Source organism: Lathyrus oleraceus, chromosome 6, assembly GCF_024323335.1.
Source record: "Lathyrus oleraceus cultivar Zhongwan6 chromosome 6, CAAS_Psat_ZW6_1.0, whole genome shotgun sequence".
In the NCBI taxonomy this organism is placed as follows: domain Eukaryota; kingdom Viridiplantae; phylum Streptophyta; class Magnoliopsida; order Fabales; family Fabaceae; genus Lathyrus; species Lathyrus oleraceus.
This window is the reverse complement of record NC_066584.1, coordinates 87,447,077-87,471,194: the sequence shown is the minus strand read 5'-3', so window position 1 is coordinate 87,471,194 and position 24,118 is coordinate 87,447,077. Positions and strand designations below refer to the sequence as shown.

The 24,118-nt window shown below is 40.5% G+C and overlaps 1 protein-coding gene across 1 annotated transcript; it reads right to left on the bottom strand.

Annotated features, from left to right (window-relative positions):
* Positions 1 to 1,156: 1,156 nt before the first annotated feature.
* Positions 1,157 to 1,675, bottom strand: LOC127094154 (uncharacterized). The gene has a single exon (XM_051033018.1). It carries the CDS (start codon positions 1,673 to 1,675, stop codon positions 1,157 to 1,159), a length of 519 nt encoding a protein of 172 aa, XP_050888975.1.
* Positions 1,676 to 24,118: the final 22,443 nt, after the last annotated feature.

The following is a 24,118-nucleotide window of genomic DNA, read 5'->3' as shown; positions in this document are numbered from 1 at the left end:
GTCCACTTGCCCCATGGATCTGAGTGTATAACATAATATCTCTTAAGCACGAGTTATCCTTCATGATACACACGAGGGGAACCTTCTTATTGAAATCCCGTTTGAGGCATCTCTGGTACAATTGACCATGGCAAATAGCCAGCAAATTCTTCTCTTCAATTAGATTTAGCTGATCATATCGAGATTGAACCCATTCAGCTTCATCAAGGTCAGCTTCCATGATAACCCTAAGCGAAGGAATTTCAACCTAAATTGGTAAAACAACCTCCATCTCATACACCAATGAAAATGGAGTTGCCCCAGTTGAAGTACAAACTGAAGTCATATAGCCATGCAAAGAGAAAGGTAGCATCTCATGCCAATCCTTGTAGGTTCTGACCATTTCCTAGACAATCTTTTTGATATTCTTGTTCATTGCTTCTACAACGCCATTCATCTTGGGCCGATATGGTGAATAGTTATGATGCTCGATATTGAATTCTTGGCATAACTCACTCATCATTTTAGGTTATTGGCATTATCAGTGATAATCTTGCTAGGAACATCATAGTGACAAATTATTTATTTCTTAATGAATCGGGTAACCACTTGTCGAGTGACATTAGCATAGGAAGAAACTTCAATCCACTTAGTGAAGTAATCAATAGCAACAAGAACGAATCGATGACCATTGAAAGCTTTCAGCTTTATCGTTCGAATCATATTAATACCCTCACTATTAACCATTTTTCAGCGTAAACACCCACATAGAGAAGGGCCAAGGAGAAGTCAAAACATTCAATGGGGTTGGTGACACACAAATCTTGTCACCATAAATCTGACATTTGTGACATCTTCTGACGAAGTTGTAACAATCGTCCTCCATTATTGTCCAGTAATTGCCAGCACGAATGATCTTTTTGGCCATGGCGGGCCCTTTTGCATGTACACCTTCACAACCCTTATGTATGGACCTTATGATTGTGCTTGATTTGTGTCTATCCACGCATCTGAGCAGCACAAAATCATAATTTTTGTATAGCACATCACATTCAAGAAAAACTTTGAACAAATTCTTCTTAGAGCTTTCTTGTAAGTAATGGATATACCCTCGAGATATTCCTATTTTCCATATATTTTTTATGTCATAGAACCAAGGTTTATCATCAGAATCTTCCTATATTACTAGACAATGCGCTAGTTCACCCAAATGGTCAATGCGAATATCAAGTGCTTCATTCCTCCACTTGACTTTAAACATGGGTGCCTGAGTAGCTAGAGCATATACCAATTGATTCTTTTCCCTTGGGATATGACGAAAAAAGATTTCATCAAAATAGGGAATCATCTTCATGATATGCTCTCTACAAGGAATCAATTTACTATCCCGAGTCGCCCAGTCTCCTTTAACCTGACTGATTACTAGAGCATAATCTATATACACTTCAAGAATCTTAATTCTCAAGTTAATGGTTGCTTCAATACTGTATATACACACTTCATATTCTTCCATGTTATTGGTGTAGTCAAAGCATAATCTAGCAGTAAATGGAAGATGGAAACCAGTTGGAGAAGTAACAATAGCGCATATTCCATGACCTCGAGCATTATAAGAACCATCGAACACGAGCGTCCATCGTGATTCTGGTTTGGGGCCTTCTTTGGGTCTTGGAATAGCGTAGTCTATGATAAACATAATATTTCATCTGGAAATTCAAACCTCATCGGTTGGTAACCTTCCACAGGTTTGTGAGCAAGGTAGTCAGACATAACACTATCTTTTATAGATTTTTGGGTCACATACTGGATGTCGTGCTCAGTTAACAACATTTTTTCAACGAGTAATTCTATCGGTGACAACAAACTTTTTAAATATGTACTTTATTGGATCCATCTTGGATATCAACAAAGTGGTATGATAAACTATGTATTGTCTTAGGCGTCTAGCAACCCAAGCCAGAGCGCAACAAGTTTTCTCCAACAATGAGTATCTGGTTTCACTCTTAGTAAACTTCTTGCTCAAATAGTATATTGTATGTTCTTTTCTACCTGTGTTGTCATGCTGACCCGAAACACAACCCATAGATTCATCTAGTACCGTGGGATACATAATAAGACGCCTACCAGGAACAAGTGCTATGAGGATCGGTGGTTCTTGCAGATACTTTTTTTATCATGTTAAATGCCACTTGACAATCATTATCCCACACAATCTACTAATTTTTCCTCAACAAATTAAAGATTGGTTCAGATGTAGCTGTTAAATAAGAGATAAATACAGAGATGTAATTAAGCTGACCAAGGAAACCTCAGACTTCTTTCTAAGTTCTGGGAGGTGGCATATCTTGGATTGATCGAACTTTAGCGGGATCAACCTCAATGCCCTTATGACTCACAATAAAACCCAAGAGTTTAGCATATCGGACCCCAAAGGTGCACTTTGTAGGATTCAACCGCAACTTGAACTTTCGGAACATGGAAAATAATTTCCTCAAATGTTCCAAATGATTGTCTTCAGTTTTGGACTTGACAATTATATCGTACACATAAACCTCAATATTTATCTGATTGTACCCTGAGAAACCACCCATGAATAAAAATACGGAGAACTGAATTGTATTGTCAACTAAGACATCAATGTGAGGCAAAGGGAAATCATCATTTGAACCCGCTTTATTGAGATCTCGATAATCCACACACATTATAACTTTCCCATCTTTCTTCAAAACTATAACATTATTGGCGACCCATTGAGGATATTCAGTAATAGCTAAGAAGCCAGCATCAAACTATTTATTAATCTCTTCTCTGATTTTAAGTGCCATGTCGGGTCTGGTTCTTCTGAGTTTTTGCTTGACTGGAGGTCATTCAGGCTTGAGTGGTAAGTGATGCTCAACAATGTTGGTGTCCAACCGATGCATATCTTGGTAATACTAGGCAAAGACGTCAACATATTCATGAAGTAACTTGACCAACTCAGAGTGTACATGCTCGGAAATGGATGCCCCTATCTTTACCTCATATTTGACTTCTTCAGAACCTATGTTAATGACTTCCACTAGCTCTTTATACGATTGAATCTCTTTCTTTTAGTGCTCAAGAAGCCTTGCTAATTCAGTCGACAATTCACAATCTTCCTTACTATCGTCTTTAGCTTGGTTGATTGGAAGTCTAGATTTACAATAGATTTTTGCCGAGTTGTTATCAATGGATTTATTTGCTTTGCATGTTATGAGCTTATTTTAGTATGCTTTTTGAGAAGTGGAACAAGAAAAGAAACTTTTCCATTCTATTTAATAAAGTAAAAATAACTGAAAGGAAAGGAGCAAAATTTTGAATGCAAAACATTTTCTTTATTAATTATGTTTTTAAAATAGGGAGGCTCTTACAAGCTATCCTCTTGTCTCGGGCGAAGACAAGGGATTAAGAAAACAAAATGCATTACGTTTTTTCCGAATAGACTATAGAGACCACAAAGGTCGTCCAGTTGTTAAGCTTGAATCCAGGAGGAAACTTACGTACAAAGCTGAGAGCTTCCTTTTTGCTGCAACTAACATCACTAATAACTGCCACGGTATGATCATCCTGGAAGCCTGCATTGTTAAATATAATAAGGTTGAACTTTTTCTACTTCCTCGAACCTGATCGACATGTTGAAGAACGATAACCAATACCAAATCGGCCATGCTTCTCAGCCACGTTAACAATTTGACCCCAACCGGAGAGAGGACCCTTCTCAAGGGTTTCCCTGGCGCTTTTGACTAAAGATAAAACCATTGCAGATGATTGTTCATGATTAGATGTAGCAGAACTAACATCTTCAAACTATAAACATTGGAGCAGGACCTCAGTTATCCCCTATTTTGTCTCAACATATCTGAACGAAGATAACTTACTAACCAACAGATCTTCCTCACCACAAACAATAACCAACTTCTCTTCAAACATGAACTTTAGCTTCTGATGCAGTGTGGAAGTTACTTCCCCATCAACATGAATCCATGGCCTACCCAACAAGCAATTATAGGCTGAGTTAATGCCTATTACCTGGAAAGTGATGGTGAATTGATGTGTCCCCACATAAATGGGTAGATCAACCTCATCAATGACTTGTCTTCTAGAGCCATCAAAGGCACTCACAATAAATGCATTGGCTTTCATCTTGGGTCCCTCTACTTGCAGCTGACTTAATGTAGCTTTTGGAATTACATTAAGTGAGGATCCTATATCAACTAATACTTGAGAGAGTAAGGTATCTACGCATGTGACTTATATATGCAACAATTTATTATGGTCATTCCCCTTTGGAGGTAACTCACCCTCATTAAATCCCAAATATCTTCTGGAAATGGTATTGGCAACAAAATCATCAAATTGATCAACTGTGATGTCTTGCATTACATGGGCAGTATTTAGGACTTTCAATAGCGCTTTCTGATGAGCCTCATAACTTAACAACAAAGACAGGATTGAAATCTTAGAGGGAGTATGACTCAGCTGGTCAACAATCTTGAAGTCACTCTTCTTTATCAATTTGATGAATTCCTGACCTTCCTCTGCAATGATATTCTTCTTATGACCTTTAATTTGTTCATTCTCATTAACTATCTCTTTACCTTTAGAAGTCTCATCTTCTGCCTCTCTGCTAGGATCACTCTCTGTCATAGTTGAAATAATTATCACAATCGGAGTAGTAGAAACAGATATCCCTGCCTGTAGAGGAGGGGTGGGAACAACCTTCTCTTTATGAGGGACAACTGCAGGTGGTGGGGACACCTTGGGAGTATACTTTGGAGAAAATACACGACCATTACGGGTCATGCCTTCGGTTCCAGCTATGTTGACAAACTCAGCATCAGAAAATTAAATTTCCTACCCACCCATATATGTTGTAGTATCGTATCTCCAAGGAACTGCCTTGGTGTCTTGATATGGGAACGGACTAGGAACACAAATATGGATAGATTGGATCCTCCTTGGAGGAGCTTCAATCGTCTTCTTTCTGTAGATAATCGTTATTGGCTCAATAACAGAGACTTTTTCCACAACCCTTAATCTAGAAAACTGCGCACTTCCTTGATTCATCAAACTTTGGACACATTCCTTCAACACAATACAACAATTAGAATTTGAATTACAAATGACACAATCATCACGAATACCCTTAAGAAAACCATGTTCCCGGAGCTTCTCCATGACCACTGTCATGGGAGTTTTCATACCAACAACCTATCTGACTGACTTTATACCTTCTTCCTCAATAACTACAGTAATTGTCGGCCCATTATGATTAGGTAGAGGATTCATCTTCACAATAGGATTTCTTCTGGAAAAATACAGGATCTTCTAATTTATGAGCTCTTGAATCTTTGCTTTAAGAGGCCAACAATCTTCAGTTGAATTCCCGATATGCCCAGCATGATAGGCACATGAAGCATTAGGGTTATGTCTGGCATGATAAAGAGGAATAATTGATGGAATATCTCTCAATACAATATCCCTCACATGGACAAGATAAGGTACCAACTGAGCATAAGGTACAAGAATTTTGTCGTACTGAGGACGCCTTCCATTGAAATTACCACGACGGTTCTGCCCCTTACCTTGACCCCAATTACCCTGAGCAGTTTGTTGATTTTGAGCAGATTGAGCCTGTCAAGGCTATTGATATTGAGGATATTGAGCCTGAGAAGGCTGTTGAACTTGATTTTGAGGTTGATATTGAAAATACTATTGTTGATATTGAGCGGCATCAATATATGCATATGGACAAAATGACATAGGAGCTATGAGAGCTTGGAACTGGGGGTGGACATTTGTCATTACATCACTTGTCTCCCCTTCTTTCTTCTTTGAAAAACCACCATGTGCCTTCTTGGCTACGATTTGCTGAGTAACATTACCAGTAATCTTTCCCGACTTCACCCCATTTCAATTCTTTCCCCAATGGTCACTATATCAGCGAAATTGGAGGACAAACTGCCAACCATTTTTTTTTGAAATAGAGACCTTGCAAAGTACCCATGAATATATCCATTAACTCATTAACTGATAGTGTTGGTCTAACCCGGGAGGCTATCCATGCCACCTATGCGCGCACTCCTTAAACGTTTCACTGGTCTTATGAGACTGATTATGTAGTTGAAACCTAGTGGGAGCCATATTCAGGTTGTATTTGTATTGTTTCATAAATGCCTTTGATAAATTGTTAGATGCCCAAAAGTGCTTATTTGAGCTATCAAATGTGGGCATCTTTCACTCCTTTTTGTCGAGAAAGTGTTTGAAACCGCCCTTGCTTTTGTTGATTTGCAATACTATGTGAAATGATCTTGGTACCTTTAATTTGTGTGTTATTGTGCATAAATTAGGCATGAAAGAATAGAAAATGAAGACACAAGAAAGATGGCAAAGGGACCAAGAAAGAAAGCAAACATCAGCAAGCTCGCTAGGCGAGTAATGTAGCGAAGTGCTCGCTAGGCGAGCTTCCAGCGAACATTCCCAGAATTTTACAGTGGCAAAATGTCAAAACTCGCTGTGGCGAGGGAAGTAGAGAACACTTCCAGTGGAAAAATCATCAACATTCGCTAGGCGAACATCCAGCGAGCTCCCAGCGAGCAATTCCAGTAGCAAAACATCAAAACTCGCTTGAGCGAAGGAGGAAGCGTGTGCTTCGCCTAAGCGAACACATGAAATCTGGACTTGAATATTTCTTCTGAGCGCAGGTGCCTCAGGTGGCTTATTTTGGGGCTCGCTAGGCGAACCATTCTGCTCGCCTAGCGAGCATGACAGCTCAGGAACCAGTACTATAAGTAGTAGGGGCTACTTTTTGGAAAGGACAAATTTTTACACTTAGATATTTTCAGCATTTCTTGGGATCATATTTTTGTACCTTAGAAACCCATTTTCTCATCTTCTTCATCTCTAAACAATATTCCACAAAAAGAATGTGGATTCCCATCCAATCTCGATTCTTCGACTCGAATGTTGATCAACCTTCAACCGAAACTTGTTGACCAAGCTACCATGAAAATGAGTAGCTAAGTCCTTCATTTTGTCAAGGTTAGATGTAGATGATCATAAGCTTTGTCTGTATATGGGATGATCTTCATTTGTAAACTCTTTGATGATGAATATATGGTGAAAACCTTATTTTATTGATAACTCTTTGTGTTGGTTTATGATCGAGAGATGTTTTCCAACTCTTGACCTAGGTTTTCATCCATTCTTGTTTGTTAGCTAGAGATAGTAATGAATGATTTTGTTCACTAAAAAGTTAAACCTAAAAGTTGTCATTTTGATAGATTGTGTGAGAGATCAACAATGGATCAAAATGGGAAAACCCACAATGTGTGTTAGAGATAAACACATTGGGAGGACTTTGTGGATGTGTTTATCATCTAAAGGAGTTTATGAGTTTTGTTGATCAAACATATGCATGCAAAGTGATCGTCGAACCCTAACTTTGACAATATTTCTCAAATCGTAAAACCGAAACTTTTACCGCAAATTCTTACTTTTTATGCAAGCTACCGTGACCTAAAACCAAAAACCCCCTTGTTACGATAAGTTAAGGACTTAACAACTGTCGAACGGCGGCGATATCTCACAATCCCTGTGGAGACGATAACAAAAACCTGATACTCTAACCCTATACCAACAAAATGGCGCCGTTGCCGGGGATTGTGAATTGATATTGCGAGCATCGCAATAGTTGCTAAATTTTTAACTTTTGAATTTTTTGACTTGTGCTTGTTAATTTGTTTGGTTTAGTGCACAACTTTCGTTTTATGCGAGGGCAGGTTCTTGAGGACCAAATTCTTTTTGATCCCGAGATCGAAAGAACCGCAAGGAGACTGAATAGCAGAACGAGACGAAGGAGACAACAAGCTAGACAACAACAAGAACAAGGAGAAGGTTCTTCTACAACACACACACCACCTTTCATACCTATCATGGATCAACCACCACAACCACCGCCCATTTCCACACCATGTGTCAACAGTCTGAGGAATATAGCTCAATTTGCCAACCACACGAGAAGGCAAGCCGAGATGAAAACGGGAACTCTTAACTTACTATACGGAAGTCCATTCACCGGAATGGACCATGAAGACCCCTTTGCTTTTCTCACCAAATTTTACGAGATAGCATTGGCGGCCGGAGTTGATCAAGCTCAAGAGCTACCGTTGTTCAAAAGATTATTTCCTCATGCTTTGCTCGGCAAAGCCAAAGATTGGTACTTGGATCAAACACCTGCAATCATGATGGATTGGAACGTGTTGGAAGAGAAGTTCATTGAAAGATTTTTCTCCCACAACCGGTTCATGGAATCCAAAACGGCTATCTCTGTGTTTTCGCAAGGAGCCAACGAATCATTGAATGAGGCATGGGAAAGATTTAAATCCATGCTTCGGAAGTGCAAAGGGCATGGTTTTGACGAATTGACGCAAATCCACATTTTCAAGAATGGCCTTCAACCTAATTGCAAGACTTTGTTGGATGCTACCTCGGGTGGTTCTTTGTTGTCTAAAAGCGCCGACGAAGCTACGGATATCATTAACCGTATGGCTCTAAATGACCTCCAAAGTCAAAGTAGAGGCAACACTTTGAAGAAACCGAGAGTGCTTGAACTTGGGACAAACGATGTTATTCTTGCCCAAAACAAACTCATTTCACAACAAGTTGAACTCTTAACTCAACAAATAAAAGAGTTGAGAGAGCCTTCAAAAGCGAAACAAATAGCTTGTTGTGAGCTTTGCAAGGGTGATCATGACACCGGGTTTTATCCACCTCCAGGTTTCGAAGAAGTGAATTACATGGCGAACCAACGAGACTACCAACCGAGGCAACAACAACCACAACCGTATCAACCACATCCTCAAAATCAACAATAACACTTTCAAGGGAATCAAGGGTTCCAACCAAGGGCTAACTATTACCATAACCAAGGTTATGAGGGTGGTACTTCTAGCCGTCAAAATCTTCCCCAAAATCCTTACCAACCTCAACAATCGCCGGTCGTGACTTCAAAGTTAGAAGAGACATTGACACAATTTATGCAATTGTCGATGGCTAATCAAAAGAGCAACGATGCGGCAATCAAAAATCTCGAAACTCAAGTCGGTCAACTTGCTAAACAACTAGCGGAACAACAACCCGGACCATCTTTTTCGGCGAACATGCAAACGAATCCAAAAGAGCATTGTAAAGCGATAACGACGAGAAGTGGAAGGGAGTTGATTAGTGAGAGTGAAAAAAGAGACGAGAGTGAAAAAAGAGAGGATGAGAAAAAAGATGAGGAGAAAATAATAGAGGAGAGCTGAAATTCTGGTGTAGTCAGTATTCAGATGTTCTACTTCAAGTCACGACATCTGATCTAACATTGTACATACAGCAAGACAGTTATTACACCCTGTACTAATGTACACCCTTTTTTTTTTTCAGTGTCACATCCTCTCATTCTATGTCATCCTAGAATGGAGGAACACCTAGTTATGTGCACCATAACATTCACCACTGTTGTTTTCCTGCACAGTTGTCATCATGATGTCTCAATCCTGTTTTGAACATCATCTGTTACATTGTTCCAGTTTGTTGGTCATGTACTTGTATTTCCTAGATTAAAGGTTGTAACAAGTTAAACTAATCTCCACTTATTAAGGAGCTAACAAATAGATTATTTGTTACGTTCATTAATTGTAGCTTAGTTGTTAGTTTCCTAGATTTTAGAACAGCTGGTGGATTCCTGAAGAATAGCCTGAGAAAAATCCTGAAACAGTAAAACTAACCATCCAACAATATAGCATATGCTGTCTGGAATGAATGTCACAACATTCTGTCTGACATCCAAGCCCAGAACCATATACTTAGTCTGTTTGGTTCCTAACCACAGACTGCTAAATTTGCTGTACTGTAAAAGACTAACCAGTCTCTACTTCAGTATCAGCTTCCTGGAAGAACTGTCAAGACATCCAGTTTGACAATTTCACACTGCTCTTTTGGCCAGGTCTGATATGCTGTTCAAAACCAGACTTTACTACATACTGAACTGAATTCATTAGCTTATTAAACAGTATGTGTTGTTGTTGATGAATGTCCAAACATTCTGATTGACATTCCAACAGAAGGCTATGTATCAGACTTGATTGGCAGACTGTAACACAACCTGAATTATGGCAGACAGGATTATAACATGCAGTAGGTAAACACACACAGGAAATTGTTAACCCAGTTCAGTCCAACATGACCTACATCTGGGGGCTACCAAGCCAGGAAGAAGATCCACTATTAGTAGTATCAATTCAGAGTTAAACTCCCCCGTTTACAACTCATCACTTAATCCCTACCCAATGCAATCTATACCTAGGAACTCCTAGATAGAAACCTCCAGTTTCCATTCCTATCACTACAAATACAATGTAATGTGCAAACACCTTGAACTTGCTTCACAGCTTCATTCAAGAACATAATCACTCTTGCCTACAGGCTTTGAGTGACAAACACTCTCAGGTTTACCACTGAGAGACACATGGTAACCTGCCCACAGATTGGGAGGTTTACCTTACACACACCCCTAAAAATTCATTCTATGAGGCTTACAAAAACTAGATTACAATCAGCTATTTATAACCTAATCACCCAACTGGATTTGGGCCTTCAGAAAGCTGCAGCAGACTTGTTCTTTGCTGTTGCAACTTCAGCAGAAAAATTCTGCTACAAACAAGGTCTTCAAGTTCCTAAACTCTCTCCATATATATCTCCATGTTTAGAGCCTATATATATTCTGATTTAGTCTTCAAGACCTCCACATGGGAGTTAGGATATTCACCAGATATCCTTGCCGATCCCATGACATATACTGAATTAATTAATTCAGTTTCCTACACATGTGCGATGTCACAGACCTGATGTCGTGACATCGTACATGACATGTTGGTCCAGATGTTGACTTTCTTCAACCCAACATATTAAAACAACAGAGATGATTACATTATTTGTTTTCTAAAATTACTGCCAATCCTAAGGAATCAACAATCTCCCCCTTTGGCAAATTTTAGCTAAAACAAATAATCCTCTGTTATCATCTCCCCCACCATGAGCACCAATGTTGGTGTACATGAGGAAGAAGAGAAACAATGCTCAGTTGTTCCAGAACCCTTCCCTTCAACAGGAGAGCTTCCTGAAGAGTATGTAATGCTGAGTACATAGACAATGTAACTCAGATCACAAGGCACAACTGTCTTCTTAACTCAGATCACAAGACACAAGTGGAAACCCCAGCTGGTGGATTTTGTGCCTGATGCCAACTTCTGTTTGCTGCCACATCCACAGTTGGCTTTCTTCTGGTACATTCTCATCCCCAGGACTATATTTCTCTCCCCCTTTTTAGCTAAACATTTGTAAAGGAAGCCCTCACAAAACCAGATCCAGGCGCAGCTTGCCCAAACCTTAACATACCCCATGATTCTGAGAATGGAGTGTTTTTCTTGTGAGAGGAAGAGGGCTATTGCATCCTTTAAATAGCCCTGCCTGTGCCTAGGAATTTCCGGTAGAAATAAATGCTTGGTCAAGATGCATTTATTTTTGCTGAGAAACAGTCAGAGAATCACCAACAAAATCTCAGACTATCTTTGAATACCTTTTATAGCTCTTGACTGTTTCTTTTCCAAAACAGCCGTTCCAGTGCACGGAGACCATTCCATATATGCAGTCAGACACGTTGCACGCGATGTCTTAACATTCCTGCATTCAGCCAGTATTCACTTTGACCTCTGTCATACCTCCAGACACCTAGCACTGCTACAGCCAACTTTCCACACTTCAGTTGATGGTTACTCCCCCTGTACCACACAGCTGTAGCCATCAGTCTTATTCTGGTTTATCAGACTTAGCCACATCACCCTCATAATTCCTAATGACTTGAAAATTCAGAAGGAATTAACAGCAATGTCCAGGGAAATGTCATGACATCCGGTCAGACATTCTTCTGCTCACATCACAGCATCCTGATAACTGCCTTGTCATCTGAGAACACACATAGACCACAAGCTTGGTGATTGCTTGCAGCACAAAGGCACAACTCCCCCTGTCATGGACAACCTACTCTCTTGGAGGTCACACATGATCATATCCAACACCCCAAGGTTGGACCTTCACATACTTCCTGATTCAAAGAGATTCCAGACCACTTGATGAAAGGAAAACATAAGACGCATCTTCATGTCTTCAAGAGCGCACCCTCTGTCCAACCCTCTTGGCTGAACACATCCACACTCTGTGTCAATTTCTCTTCTAACCAGAACAGAAGATCACTTCACAAGATGTTTGAACATCAGCTGAGACTTCCTTCACAGCATCACAAGGAGCACTATCTGATAGACTTCAGATATTACTGAGTCCTCAGCTTGGGCCAGAGGAACCCAGACATACATAGGGATATACACTCTCATCCCACTACCAGAGACATTCTTCCATAGATAGCTCAGAACTTCTACCACAAGCTCCAAGAGATGAATAGAGAACACCTCCTTTTGTCTTCAACTTAATACTTTTCTGCTCAAAAGTAATTTGTCTCAGACTTTCCTCAAGAATAACCAGCTGTCTTATGTTGATTATCTTGATTCTTCGAACTCACTTCTGAGATAGACCAACTGCCACTGGTTGATTACCTCCTTCATGAATTCTCATATGAAAAGATCAAATGCTGCTTTTTGACCTCCCCAAGTTTATCAGACTTCTCCCAAAGATATTCTGACCTTCCAAGTAAGAATAGAACTTCAAGCTTTTGAAGTATCCAATCTACAACCCTGTAGACCTTTCTATCTCAAGTTGATGTGCCACTTCACCAACTAAGCGTCTGATGTTGAACCAAATGTCACAACATTGTGTTTTGACATCTAGCTGTTGAATTCAGCTCCTTCTTCTGCCACTTGAAAGAACTTCCTCCCTTCACAGAACAAGAGTTCAATGTTCTCATAGACTTGATTGTGGAACCAAGTTTGAGTAAACAACCTCCATCCTGCAGGTTTGCAGTTAAGTCATCCAAGCTCACACCTTGATGAATCCCTGCTTCTTCTCCAAAGACATCAGACACTCTGATGTATGAGTCTTCAGAAGGACCAGTTAGAAACTAACCCTTCAGCTATGCCAAGGATTCCTCTTCCTAAAGCAGGGCTGTTTCCATGATGTCAAGACTGCTGCCACTTGTTCTTGACTTCACAGTGTGCATAAGCTAATGCACTTCCTAACCTAGATCAGAAATAAACTGATCCAAGTAACCACCATCAAGACTATGATGTCTTCTTCTTCTTGTACATACCAAGGCTGAACATGTTTCTTGCCAGGAAACCTTTTCAGAGATCATATGCTTTTGCTGCCACCAAAGAGATAGATCATACCCCAATGTACTATCCTTCCTGTGATTCTGCACAGGGTCTTGAAGAAGAGATGTTCCAACATCTTTAAGAACATCAGTTATCTTGAGCTCCAAGGATAATCAATTAAATACTTGTACTTGACACAAGTAGACATTGATCTTAAATCCTTTCCCAATTATCCTTTCAGATACTTCCACCATAAGAATACTTTGAAAATACTCTTCTTGTGTCAACATCTTCTGCTTGCAAGTACCTCAACAGTCTTGAGACTCTTTCCAGATTAGATTCACCCTTAGGAATGAGAGAGATGAATCCTTCCTTGCAAATGTGTCACACATCAACCAGAACCCATGTGACACAGGTCAACAGCCAACCTGACCCTAGGCTGACCAAACGTGAGGGGGTTGACCAAAACTCCCCCTCAAATCAACAATCATGGATACTCCACACCAATATCCATGCATTGTACACATATGTCTCAACATGACATACACTATCCCTACCAGTGGCAACTAACTCCTCCAATCAGACCAATCAGACTTCCGCTGACCATAAGTACTAGTGAGACAAACAACACCAGTCAATGGTAGATATGCATTGCCAGAGCATATTACCTCAACCAACCTATGAATCTTCATATTCTCACTCCTAGTAAGAACTGCCACTTCTGAACGTGGTGTTTGAATAACAAGATTCATGGTTCCAGCCCCCTTAAATGATATCACAATCAGGTTACCCCATTATTGACTGCTAACCTCCAGGAGACTTGTCTTCCAACACACCATAGTACTTCAGGGAACAACTATCCAATCCTGATCAACCTGCAGGGATATGCCAAACAGCAGGAGATTGCACAATGTCACATCTCAACTAGCTCAACTTCTAGGGATGACCTTCTTGAGCACACACCCAGTTGACCCTGCGTTTGTCAACTTAGCACACACAGATGTCTCCTCTTCCAGGTCAGGAGTAGGTTCCAAACAGAATTATCCCTTTGTTTGAACCCTAAAACATCTGCTCTTCAACCAGTAGCTGCATACTTATTGAACAACATGTTCTAACATCACATAGAACATTGGTTCCACCTCCTTGGAACAAACCTTCCTTGCAGGTCTTCAAGGTCTTCATATACACTACTCAAGAGAGTAAGAGAATCAGTGATTAAGTGACTCTTACCATCCTGAAGTGAGAACGTCATGACGAGTGGACTTGAGGAGACTCACGTATCTTTGACATCTTCAGTAGATTATGATGAGATCTTGAACACAGCAGCCTTTCATCCACATGAGGGGAAACTACATCAGAGTTTGAGTTTTGCCAGGTATTATGCAGCGGAAATCATAATACAACTCAACCTATGACCACACACTTCACCAGATTGGTCTCCAAGACCATACCAGGTTTGAATGTGATTTAGTACTGGCACAGCTGTCCCACACACAGGCCTATTGCCAACCTCCAGAGACAGGTACACACCATTCCTGTCATGAACAGTCCATCCACCTACTTCAAGGGACCATTCAGGGAATTACAGAACCTTACACAGGTTCCAGCATCAGTACTAACATAACTCCTTGCCAGCTACCAGAAAGTATCACCCATGGATCTCATCCAGAGACAGAACAGGATGCCTGCTCTGATACCAATTGAAATTCTGGTGTAGTCAGTATTCAGATGTTCTACTTCAAGTCACGACATCTGATCTAACATTGTACATACAGCAAGACAGTTATTACACCCTGTACTAATGTACACCCTTTTTTTTTTTCAGTGTCACATCCTCTCATTCTATGTCATCCTAGAATGGAGGAACACCTAGTTATGTGCACCATAACATTCACCACTGTTGTTTTCCTGCACAGTTGTCATCATGATGTCTCAATCCTGTTTTGAACATCATCTGTTACATTGTTCCAGTTTGTTGGTCATGTACTTGTATTTCCTAGATTAAAGGTTGTAACAAGTTAAACTAATCTCCACTTATTAAGGAGCTAACAAATAGATTATTTGTTACGTTCATTAATTGTAGCTTAGTTGTTAGTTTCCTAGATTTTAGAACAGCTGGTGGATTCCTGAAGAATAGCCTGAGAAAAATCCTGAAACAGTAAAACTAACCATCCAACAATATAGCATATGCTGTCTGGAATGAATGTCACAACATTCTGTCTGACATCCAAGCCCAGAACCATATACTTAGTCTGTTTGGTTCCTAACCACAGACTGCTAAATTTGCTGTACTGTAAAAGACTAACCAGTCTCTACTTCAGTATCAGCTTCCTGGAAGAACTGTCAAGACATCCAGTTTGACAATTTCACACTGCTCTTTTGGCCAGGTCTGATATGCTGTTCAAAACCAGACTTTACTACATACTGAACTGAATTCATCAGCTTATTAAACAGTATGTGCTGTTGTTGATGAATGTCCAAACATTCTGATTGACATTCCAACAGAAGGCTATGTATCAGACTTGATTGGCAGACTGTAACACAACCTGAATTATGGCAGACAGGATTATAACATGCAGTAGGTAAACACACACAGGAAATTGTTAACCCAGTTCAGTCCAACATGACCTACATCTGGGGGCTACCAAGCCAGGAAGAAGATCCACTATTAGTAGTATCAATTCAGAGTTAAACTCCCCCGTTTACAACTCATCACTTAATCCCTACCCAATGCAATCTATACCTAGGAACTCCTAGATAGAAACCTCCAGTTTCCATTCCTATCACTACAAATACAATGTAATGTGCAAACACCTTGAACTTGCTTCACAGCTTCATTCAAGAACATAATCACTCTTGCCTACAGGCTTTGAGTGACAAACACTCTCAGGTTTACCACTGAGAGACACATGGTAACCTGCCCACAAATTGGGAGGTTTACCTTACACACACCCCTAAAAATTCATTCTATGAGGCTTACAAAAACTAGATTACAATCAGCTATTTATAACCTAATCACCCAACTGGATTTGGGCCTTCAGAAAGCTGCAGCAGACTTGTTCTTTGCTGTTGCAACTTCAGCAGAAAAATTCTGCTACAAACAAGGTCTTCAAGTTCCTAAACTCTCTCCATATATATCTCCATGTTTAGAGCCTATATATATTCTGATTTAGTCTTCAAGACCTCCACATGGGAGTTAGGATATTCACCAGATATCCTTGCTGATCCCATGACATATACTGAATTAATTAATTCAGTTTCCTACACATGTGCGATGTCACAGACCTGATGTCGTGACATCGTACATGACATGTTGGTCCAGATGTTGACTTTCTTCAACCCAACATATTAAAACAACAGAGATGATTACATTATTTGTTTTCTAAAATTACTGCCAATCCTAAGGAATCAACAAGAGCATTGATGGTGAAGTTGGGGAGTGGAGTGAGGAAGAAGTTGAAAAGAATGAAAAGAATGGTGAAGTAGAAAATAAAGAAAGTGTGGAAGTTGAAAAGAATGAAAAGAATGGTGAAGTAGAAAATAAAGAAAGTGTGGAAGTTGAAAATAATAAGAGTGATGAATTGAAGGTGGATGGAGTGAAAAAGAAAAGAGAGAGGAATTCTAGAGTTGCTAAAGGAAAGGAGGTAGTGAGTGCTACTCCAATCCAAAACCTTCCGTATCCACATGCTCCATCTAAGAGGAAGAATGAACGGCATTACGCCCGGTTCATGGATATATTCAAACAACTTCAAGTGAACATTCCGTTTGCCGAAGCATTGGAGTAAATGCCTAAGTATGCGAAATTCATGAAAGACATACTTACTAAAAAGCGGAGGTACACGGAACCGGAGACAATCGTCCTAGATGCTAGTTGTAGTGCAATCATTCAACGGACGCTTCCGAAAAAAGAGGTTGACCTAGGACGAGTTACTTTGTCGGTTAAAATTGGTGATGTCTATGTTGGAAAAGGGCTAATTGATTTGGGGTCAAGCATTAATCTAATACCATTGTCTATTGTGAATAGGCTTGGCAACATTGAAATGAAGGCCATCTGGATGACTTTGCAATTGGCCGATAAGTCGACTACCCATCCTCATGGGTTAGCTCAAGATGTTTTAGTCAAAGTTGACAAATTCTTCTTCCCGGTTGATTTCATTGTGATTGATATGGAAGAGGATGACGATGCTCTGCTTATTCTTGGTCGACCGTTCATGAAAACCGCACGCATGATGATTGACGTTGACGACGGTTTGATGAAAGTGAGGGTCCAAAATGAAGAAGTTACTTTTGATCTATTCGAAGCCATGAAGCATTCAAATGATATAAGTGATAGCTTTCGCATTGATGTGATCGAAGAGGCAACTTTCGAAGTTTCTAAACATATTCATGAGATATCTCCTATGGAGTTAACTCTTGATGACTCCTTTGAAGTTTTCACAATTGAAGAAGAGCAAGCTCTTGATGAATGCCTAAGGGAACTAGATAGTCTGAACGAGTTACAACCGTGGGAAGTTGAGGAGGAAGACTTGAAGAAGGAGGTTAATGAAGAAAAATCGCCGATTGAATTGAAAATGTTACCTTCTACTTTGAAGTATGCATTCCTCGACGAGACCGAAGCAAAGTCGGTTATCATAAGCAATCTTTTGTCAAAGGATGAAGAAGCCCGTTTGATCAATGTTTTGAAAAAGAATCAAGAACCCATGGGTTGGAATCTTTCCGATCTCAAAGGAATTAGTCCTTCCTATTGCATGCACAAGATCTTAATGGAAGAGGATTTTAAGTCGGTAGCTCAACCGCAACGCCGCTTAAATCCTACTATGAAGGAAGTTGTTAGAAAGGAAGTTGTTAAGTTGTTGGATGCGGGAATGATCTACCCGATTTCGGATAGCCCATGGGTTAGTCCTTTACATGTGGTTCCGAAGAAAGGTGGCATTACCGTGATTCGAAATGAAAAGGATGAGTTGATCCCGACAAAAGTGGCAACAGGGTGGAGTATGTGCATTGATTATAAGGGGTTGAATACCGCAACTCGAAAAGATCACTTTCCACTCCCGTTCATGGATCAAATTCTAGAAAGACTTTCGAGGCAACAATACTATTGTTTCTTATATGGCTATTCCGGGTATAACCAAATTGCAGTTGACCCGGCCGATCATGAAAAGACGGATTTCACATGTCCTTTTGGAATTTTCGCATACCGAAAAATGCCCTTTGGGTTGTGCAATGCACCGGCGACCTTCCAAAGATGTGTGCAAGCTATTTTCGCCGACCTTATCGAGAAAACAATGGAAGTCTTTATGGACGACTTCTCCGTCTTTGGTGGTTCCTTTGGTTTATGCTTGGACAACTTGGAAACGGTTCTTGAAAGATGTGTGAAGACAAACCTTGTTCTTAATTGGGAGAAATGCCACTTCATGGTGACCGAGGGGATAGTGCTCGGCCATAAAGTCTCTTCAAGAGGGCTTGAAGTCGATCGTGCTAAAGTTGAAGTGATTGAAAAGTTACCTCCTCCGGTGAATGTGAAAGGAATCCGAAGCTTTCTGGGGCACGCCGGTTTCTATCGGCGCTTTATCAAAGATTTCTCAAAGGTAGCCAAGCCTTTGAGTAACTTGCTAGCTAAGGATCAGGTATTTCTTTTAACTGATGAGTGTTTACAAGCTTTTGAAATTTTAAAGGAAAAATTGGTTACCGCTCCAATTATAGTCGCTCCAAATTGGAATTTAAATTTTGAGCCCATGTGTGATGCGAGCGACTATGCAATCGGAGTGGTATTAGGCCAAAGAAAAGAGAAAATTTTTCATGCAATACACTACGCAAGTAAAGTTCTTAATGAGGCTCAAATTAACTATGCCACCACTGAAAAAGAATTACTTGCGATAGTGTATGCGCTTGAAAAGTTTAGGTCCTATCTTATTGGTTCAAAGGTAGTAATGTATACCGACCACTCGGCGATTAAATATTTGCTCACCAAACCGGACTCGAAGCAAAGGCTCGTCTGTTGGATCCTCTTGTTGCAAGAATTTGATGTTGAAATCAAAGACAAGAAAGGATCAGAAAATTTGGTGGCGGATCATTTATCTCGCTTAGTTAATGTGGAGGTTACCGCTTCCGAGAAGGAAATCCGGGAAGAGTTTCCTGATGAAAAACTTTTCAAAATTCAAGTTAGGCCGTGGTTTGCGGACTTTGCGAACCACAAGGCTAGTGGTTTGGTGCCTCCCGACCTAACTTCAAACCAAAAAAGGAAATTTCTCTCGGATGCTAAGTACTATGTATGGGATGACCCATACTTGTTTAAGTTGGGTGGTGATAACCTTTTGAGAAGGTGCGTTACTGGCGATGAAGCGCAAAGCATTCTTTGGCATTGTCACAACTCGCCTTACGGCGGACACTACAATAGCGTAAGAACGACCACTAAAGTCCTTCAGTCAGGATTTTATTGGCCTACTATTTTCAAAGACGCACATGCCCATGCGCAAAGTTGTGATAGTTGCCAAAGAAGTGGTGGGATTGGTAAGAGAGACGAGATGCCTCTCCAAAACATCCAAGAGGTTGAAGTATTCGATTGTTGGGGTATCGATTTTGTTGGACCATTCCCACCCTCTTATGGTAATGAATATATGCTTGTGGCGGTAGACTACGTTTCTAAGTGGGTTGAGGCGATTGCCTCACCTCGGGCGGATGCTAAAACGGTAATCAAATTTTTGAAGAAAAACATCTTTTCCCGTTTTGGAACCCCCTGTGTGTTGATTAGTGACGGAGGGTCGAACTTTTGTAATGCACCGTTAGAAAACATTTTGAAACATTACGGTGTATCACATAGAGTGGCGACTCCGTATCACCCACAAGTAAATGGTCAAGCCGAAGTCTCTAATCGTGAGATTAAGAGAATTCTTGAAAAAACCGTGTCAAATTCTAAAAAAGAGTGGTCACAAAAATTAGATGAAGCGTTATGGGCATACCGTACCGCTTTTAAAGCTCCAATTGGGCTAACTCCTTTTCAATTGGTGTTTGGTAAAACTTGCCATTTGCCGGTTGAATTGGAGCACAAAGCTTTGTGGGCTCTGAAATTATTAAACTTTGATATGGATTTGGCCGGTGAAAATAGAAAAGTGCAATTGCTTGAGTTGGAAGAGATGCGCAATGCTGCATATCACTCAAGTTGGTTGTACAAAGAAAAGGTGAAAAAGTATCATGATAAAATTTGTGCCCGGACAGTTGGTCCTATTGTTCAATTCCAGGTTGAAGCTATTCCCCGGAAAATTGAAATCTAAATGGTCTGGGCCATTTCGTGTCAAACATGTCAAAGAATATGGAGCTATTGTCATTGAGGACTTGGACAAGAAAGAAAGTTGGACGGTTAATGGCCAGCGTTTGAAGGTTTATCTTGGCGGTCTTGTGGATCGCGAGAGCTGTGCTATCTCCTTGGATGCTCCTCTGTGAGCATCTCGAACCGTCGAGCTTATCCGACGTTAAACAAGCGCTTGTTGAGAGGCACCCCAACATTGTAAGTATTTACAGCTTTCTGTTGTGTGGAATTGGTGTTCAAATTGTTGGAAACTTGCTGAGATGTGCTTTGCATGCTGTTTTGAATAAACAAAATACTGTCATGCTCGCTAGGCGAAGGCAGTAGCGAGCTGATTCGCTAGTTGCTCGCTAGACGAAGCAGTAGCGAGCGCTGCGTGGCAAAAACCCATTTAATTTTCAGCAGGCCACTCATTTGGGCCCAAAAACCATTTTTAAGTGTTGTAGTCTGAACCTCATGAACTCACAATCACTCTCTCACTTTCCATCTCACACAAACCCTAACTGTTACATTGCAAACCCTAACCATCGTTGCATTTCAAATTCAATCGATCTCTCCAATCAGGTTTGTCCTATCTCATTTACTTTATGCTGTCAAGTTGAAATTTCTGAAGTATGAGACATTTAGGGTGAATTTGGGAGATTGGGTATCATTAGGTTTTGCATGTATGTTTAGGTTTGCATGTATCTTTAGAACGATTCCTAGCATGATAAATCACTTTGTTTCTGAAATGGGTACCATTAAACTTAGGGTTTTCTGAATTTGGATGGTTATCAAATGAGAACTCAGAATCCCGTATCATTCGCTAGCATATTCGCTAGGCGAATCACTGGCGAGCATTCGCTGTCACTTCGCTAAGCGAACCTGTAGCGAAGCTTCGCTAGGTCCTCGCTAGGCGAAGCAGTAGCGACCAAGACAGTAGTTGGTTTTTCTGTTTTGCTCTCTAATCTGTTTTGTGGTTGTGCTGTTTCTTTTCTATGACTTTACAGATGGCATCCAGGTCGAGCGCTTTGAAAAAGAGAAAGGTCGGGAGCACTTCCCGTACTGTGCCAATACAGTTCGACACCGACAAATTCTTCGGGGCAAAGCAAGCCGCTCGCTATGTGGCATTGGAAAAAAGAAAAAATTTGCCAGAGAAAAGGTTTATGATCAACCCCGAAGGCGACTACCGGACATTTGCTGGGTTGATTCATAGCAAGAAATGGGACCGGTTGATCTCTCCACTCAAGAGCTATGACATCGAGATAGTGCGTGAGTTCTATGCGAACGCACTGCCTAATGACGATGAGCCTTTCACTTGGACGACAAGAGTGTCAGGCCGTCAGGTTGCTTTCGATCGGGATGCAATCAACCGTGTGCTGGGTGAACCGCTCCATCTGGGAGCTAATGAGAGGGACACATACCATAGGGATTTGAGGCTCCATAAAGACACCGACTCTATTTCTGCAGCCCTGTTATTTGAGGGAAAATCAGTTGAGTTGAACCCATCTGGGGTTCCTATGAGGTACCATAGGGAGGACATGATTCCCTTGGCTCAGCTGATCCTAATGCTGGTTCTGACCAATATTAAATCCAAGTCCCACACATCAACCGTGCCGATCCCAGTGGCACACTTGGTACATTGCATTCTCACTAATATTCAGATTGATGTGCCGAGAATCATTGCTTTAGTGATGAAGTCTGTGGTTGAGAGCGGGATGAAGTCGGGGGCGCGAGTTAACTGCCCCCTTGCTTTTCCTTGTCTCATCATGGCTTTGTGCCAACATTCGAGGGTGAAGCTACCCTCCCGCAGTCAAGTGAGGATTCTGTCAGCCATCGACGACAGATATGTGGCCAAGTATTGTAAGCCAAAGAATTTCAGGAGTAGTGCAGCTGCTGGTGATACCGGGGCTTCTGATGGTCCTGGTACTTTTGCTCAAGGATTTGATCCTTTCCAGCAGGCTGTCTGCAATTATAATTGGGATTGGATGGCGGCAACTCAGCGCGCCATGATTGATATTCACGATTCTATGTAGTTGTTACAGTTGCAGGTGTGTGACCCTTCCGGAGAGCATCCGATGATGACGCGTGAGCAGTTCCTGCAGCACGCTAGCTGGCCTGTGGACAGGCCTGTTTTCGGAGAGGGGGCGGGTGCTGATGCTTCTGGTGCTGATACTTCTGGTGGTGCTGCTGCTGATGATGATGATGATGGTGATGATGAGGATGGTTCCGGTTCTGAGGCCGGTAGTGATGAGAGTTCTGAGTCCTATAAGGACTAAGTTTTATTTTTCATGTTATGTTTTATTTTATTTTATTTTCAGATATGTAGTATGTTGGTTTTGGTTATGTACTTCTGGGGTGTTTTGTCCCCCACGCACATTTTTTAAAATTTTGAAGTAATGATTGTGTTTATGCTTTAAATTATTGTGTTTAGTTTGAATTTCTTTGTTTAATAAATTTTTGGTTGTTGAGTGTCAAACCTTCTAGATTGGTTGCTCCTCAAAGAAGTATCCAATGAAGGTGCATCCGAGCTTGGATGACAATGATAAAAATAAACAAGCGAATAATGCTAAGGTACATGGTTACCTCCGGTTAGAATTTTAGAATGCATTAATAACTTTACTCTTTTCGTAATTGAATATTGTTCTTTTTGCAACATAATTGAATGAATGCTTCATCTAGGACTTAAAACCATAAACTGTGAGGAAACCTCCATTGTACACTAAAATGCTGGATTCTAATAAACTTTGTTGATTCATTTGATTCATGCTTTGTCTTTTATTATTGTGAATATGTGGAAGCAATTAGAAATGATCAAGGCGCTTGTTTTCTTTCGAGCACAACCAGTTCCAAATACAACTTACCTGTGAGCAGAGAGAGTATTCGTTAACCCCTTTGAGCTTAAACAGTTGAATCTCAGCTCGAAATAAAGCGAGATGTCAAAAATCTTTTTTCTTGAAACCCGGAAATTTTTTATAATTATTCTTTTGCCGTAAAAAGTCAAGAGCATTCACTTAGGGTGAGTAAAAGATAAGTTGGGGAGAACGAAAATGAGAATCGGTAGGTGTCACAACTCTTGAATAACCGAGCAAACATTGAAAAAAAAATATAGAAAAGAGAAACATTGTTTTGTGAATACGATGTGAAAAGAAAAAAATAGAGAAAATGAAAATGAATGCTTGCTTGGAAGAAAAATAATGAAAAACAAAATTGAGTTGTGAAATAAGAGTTGTGAAGGTTTCAAATGAGAAACAAGTGGAACGAAGTTGAGATGTGTGAATAGCTTGTACAGTGAATATCTCTTTTGCATCGGCAAGTTCGTTTTCAATGGCCTTAGAAATGACCCTTGTTTGTAAACCTGACCAAGCTACAACCGGAAAAGACCTTAGTGATCTTCGTGCTTCCGTATTTCCATTTATAATTGTTAGACATTGTATGAATTGAATTGATTTCTGCATTGTTTGTTGGAGAGTGAAATTGTCCCCGCGGTTGCAAACGCGTAATTTCTTCAATCCTTATTCGAAGAGGAGAGATA

Bases quoted from the DNA above. Each gene is read 5' to 3' on its own strand.
- LOC127094154 (XM_051033018.1), bottom strand. From the start codon at position 1,675: ATGTTTATCATAGACTACGCTATTCCAAGACCCAAAGAAGGCCCCAAA.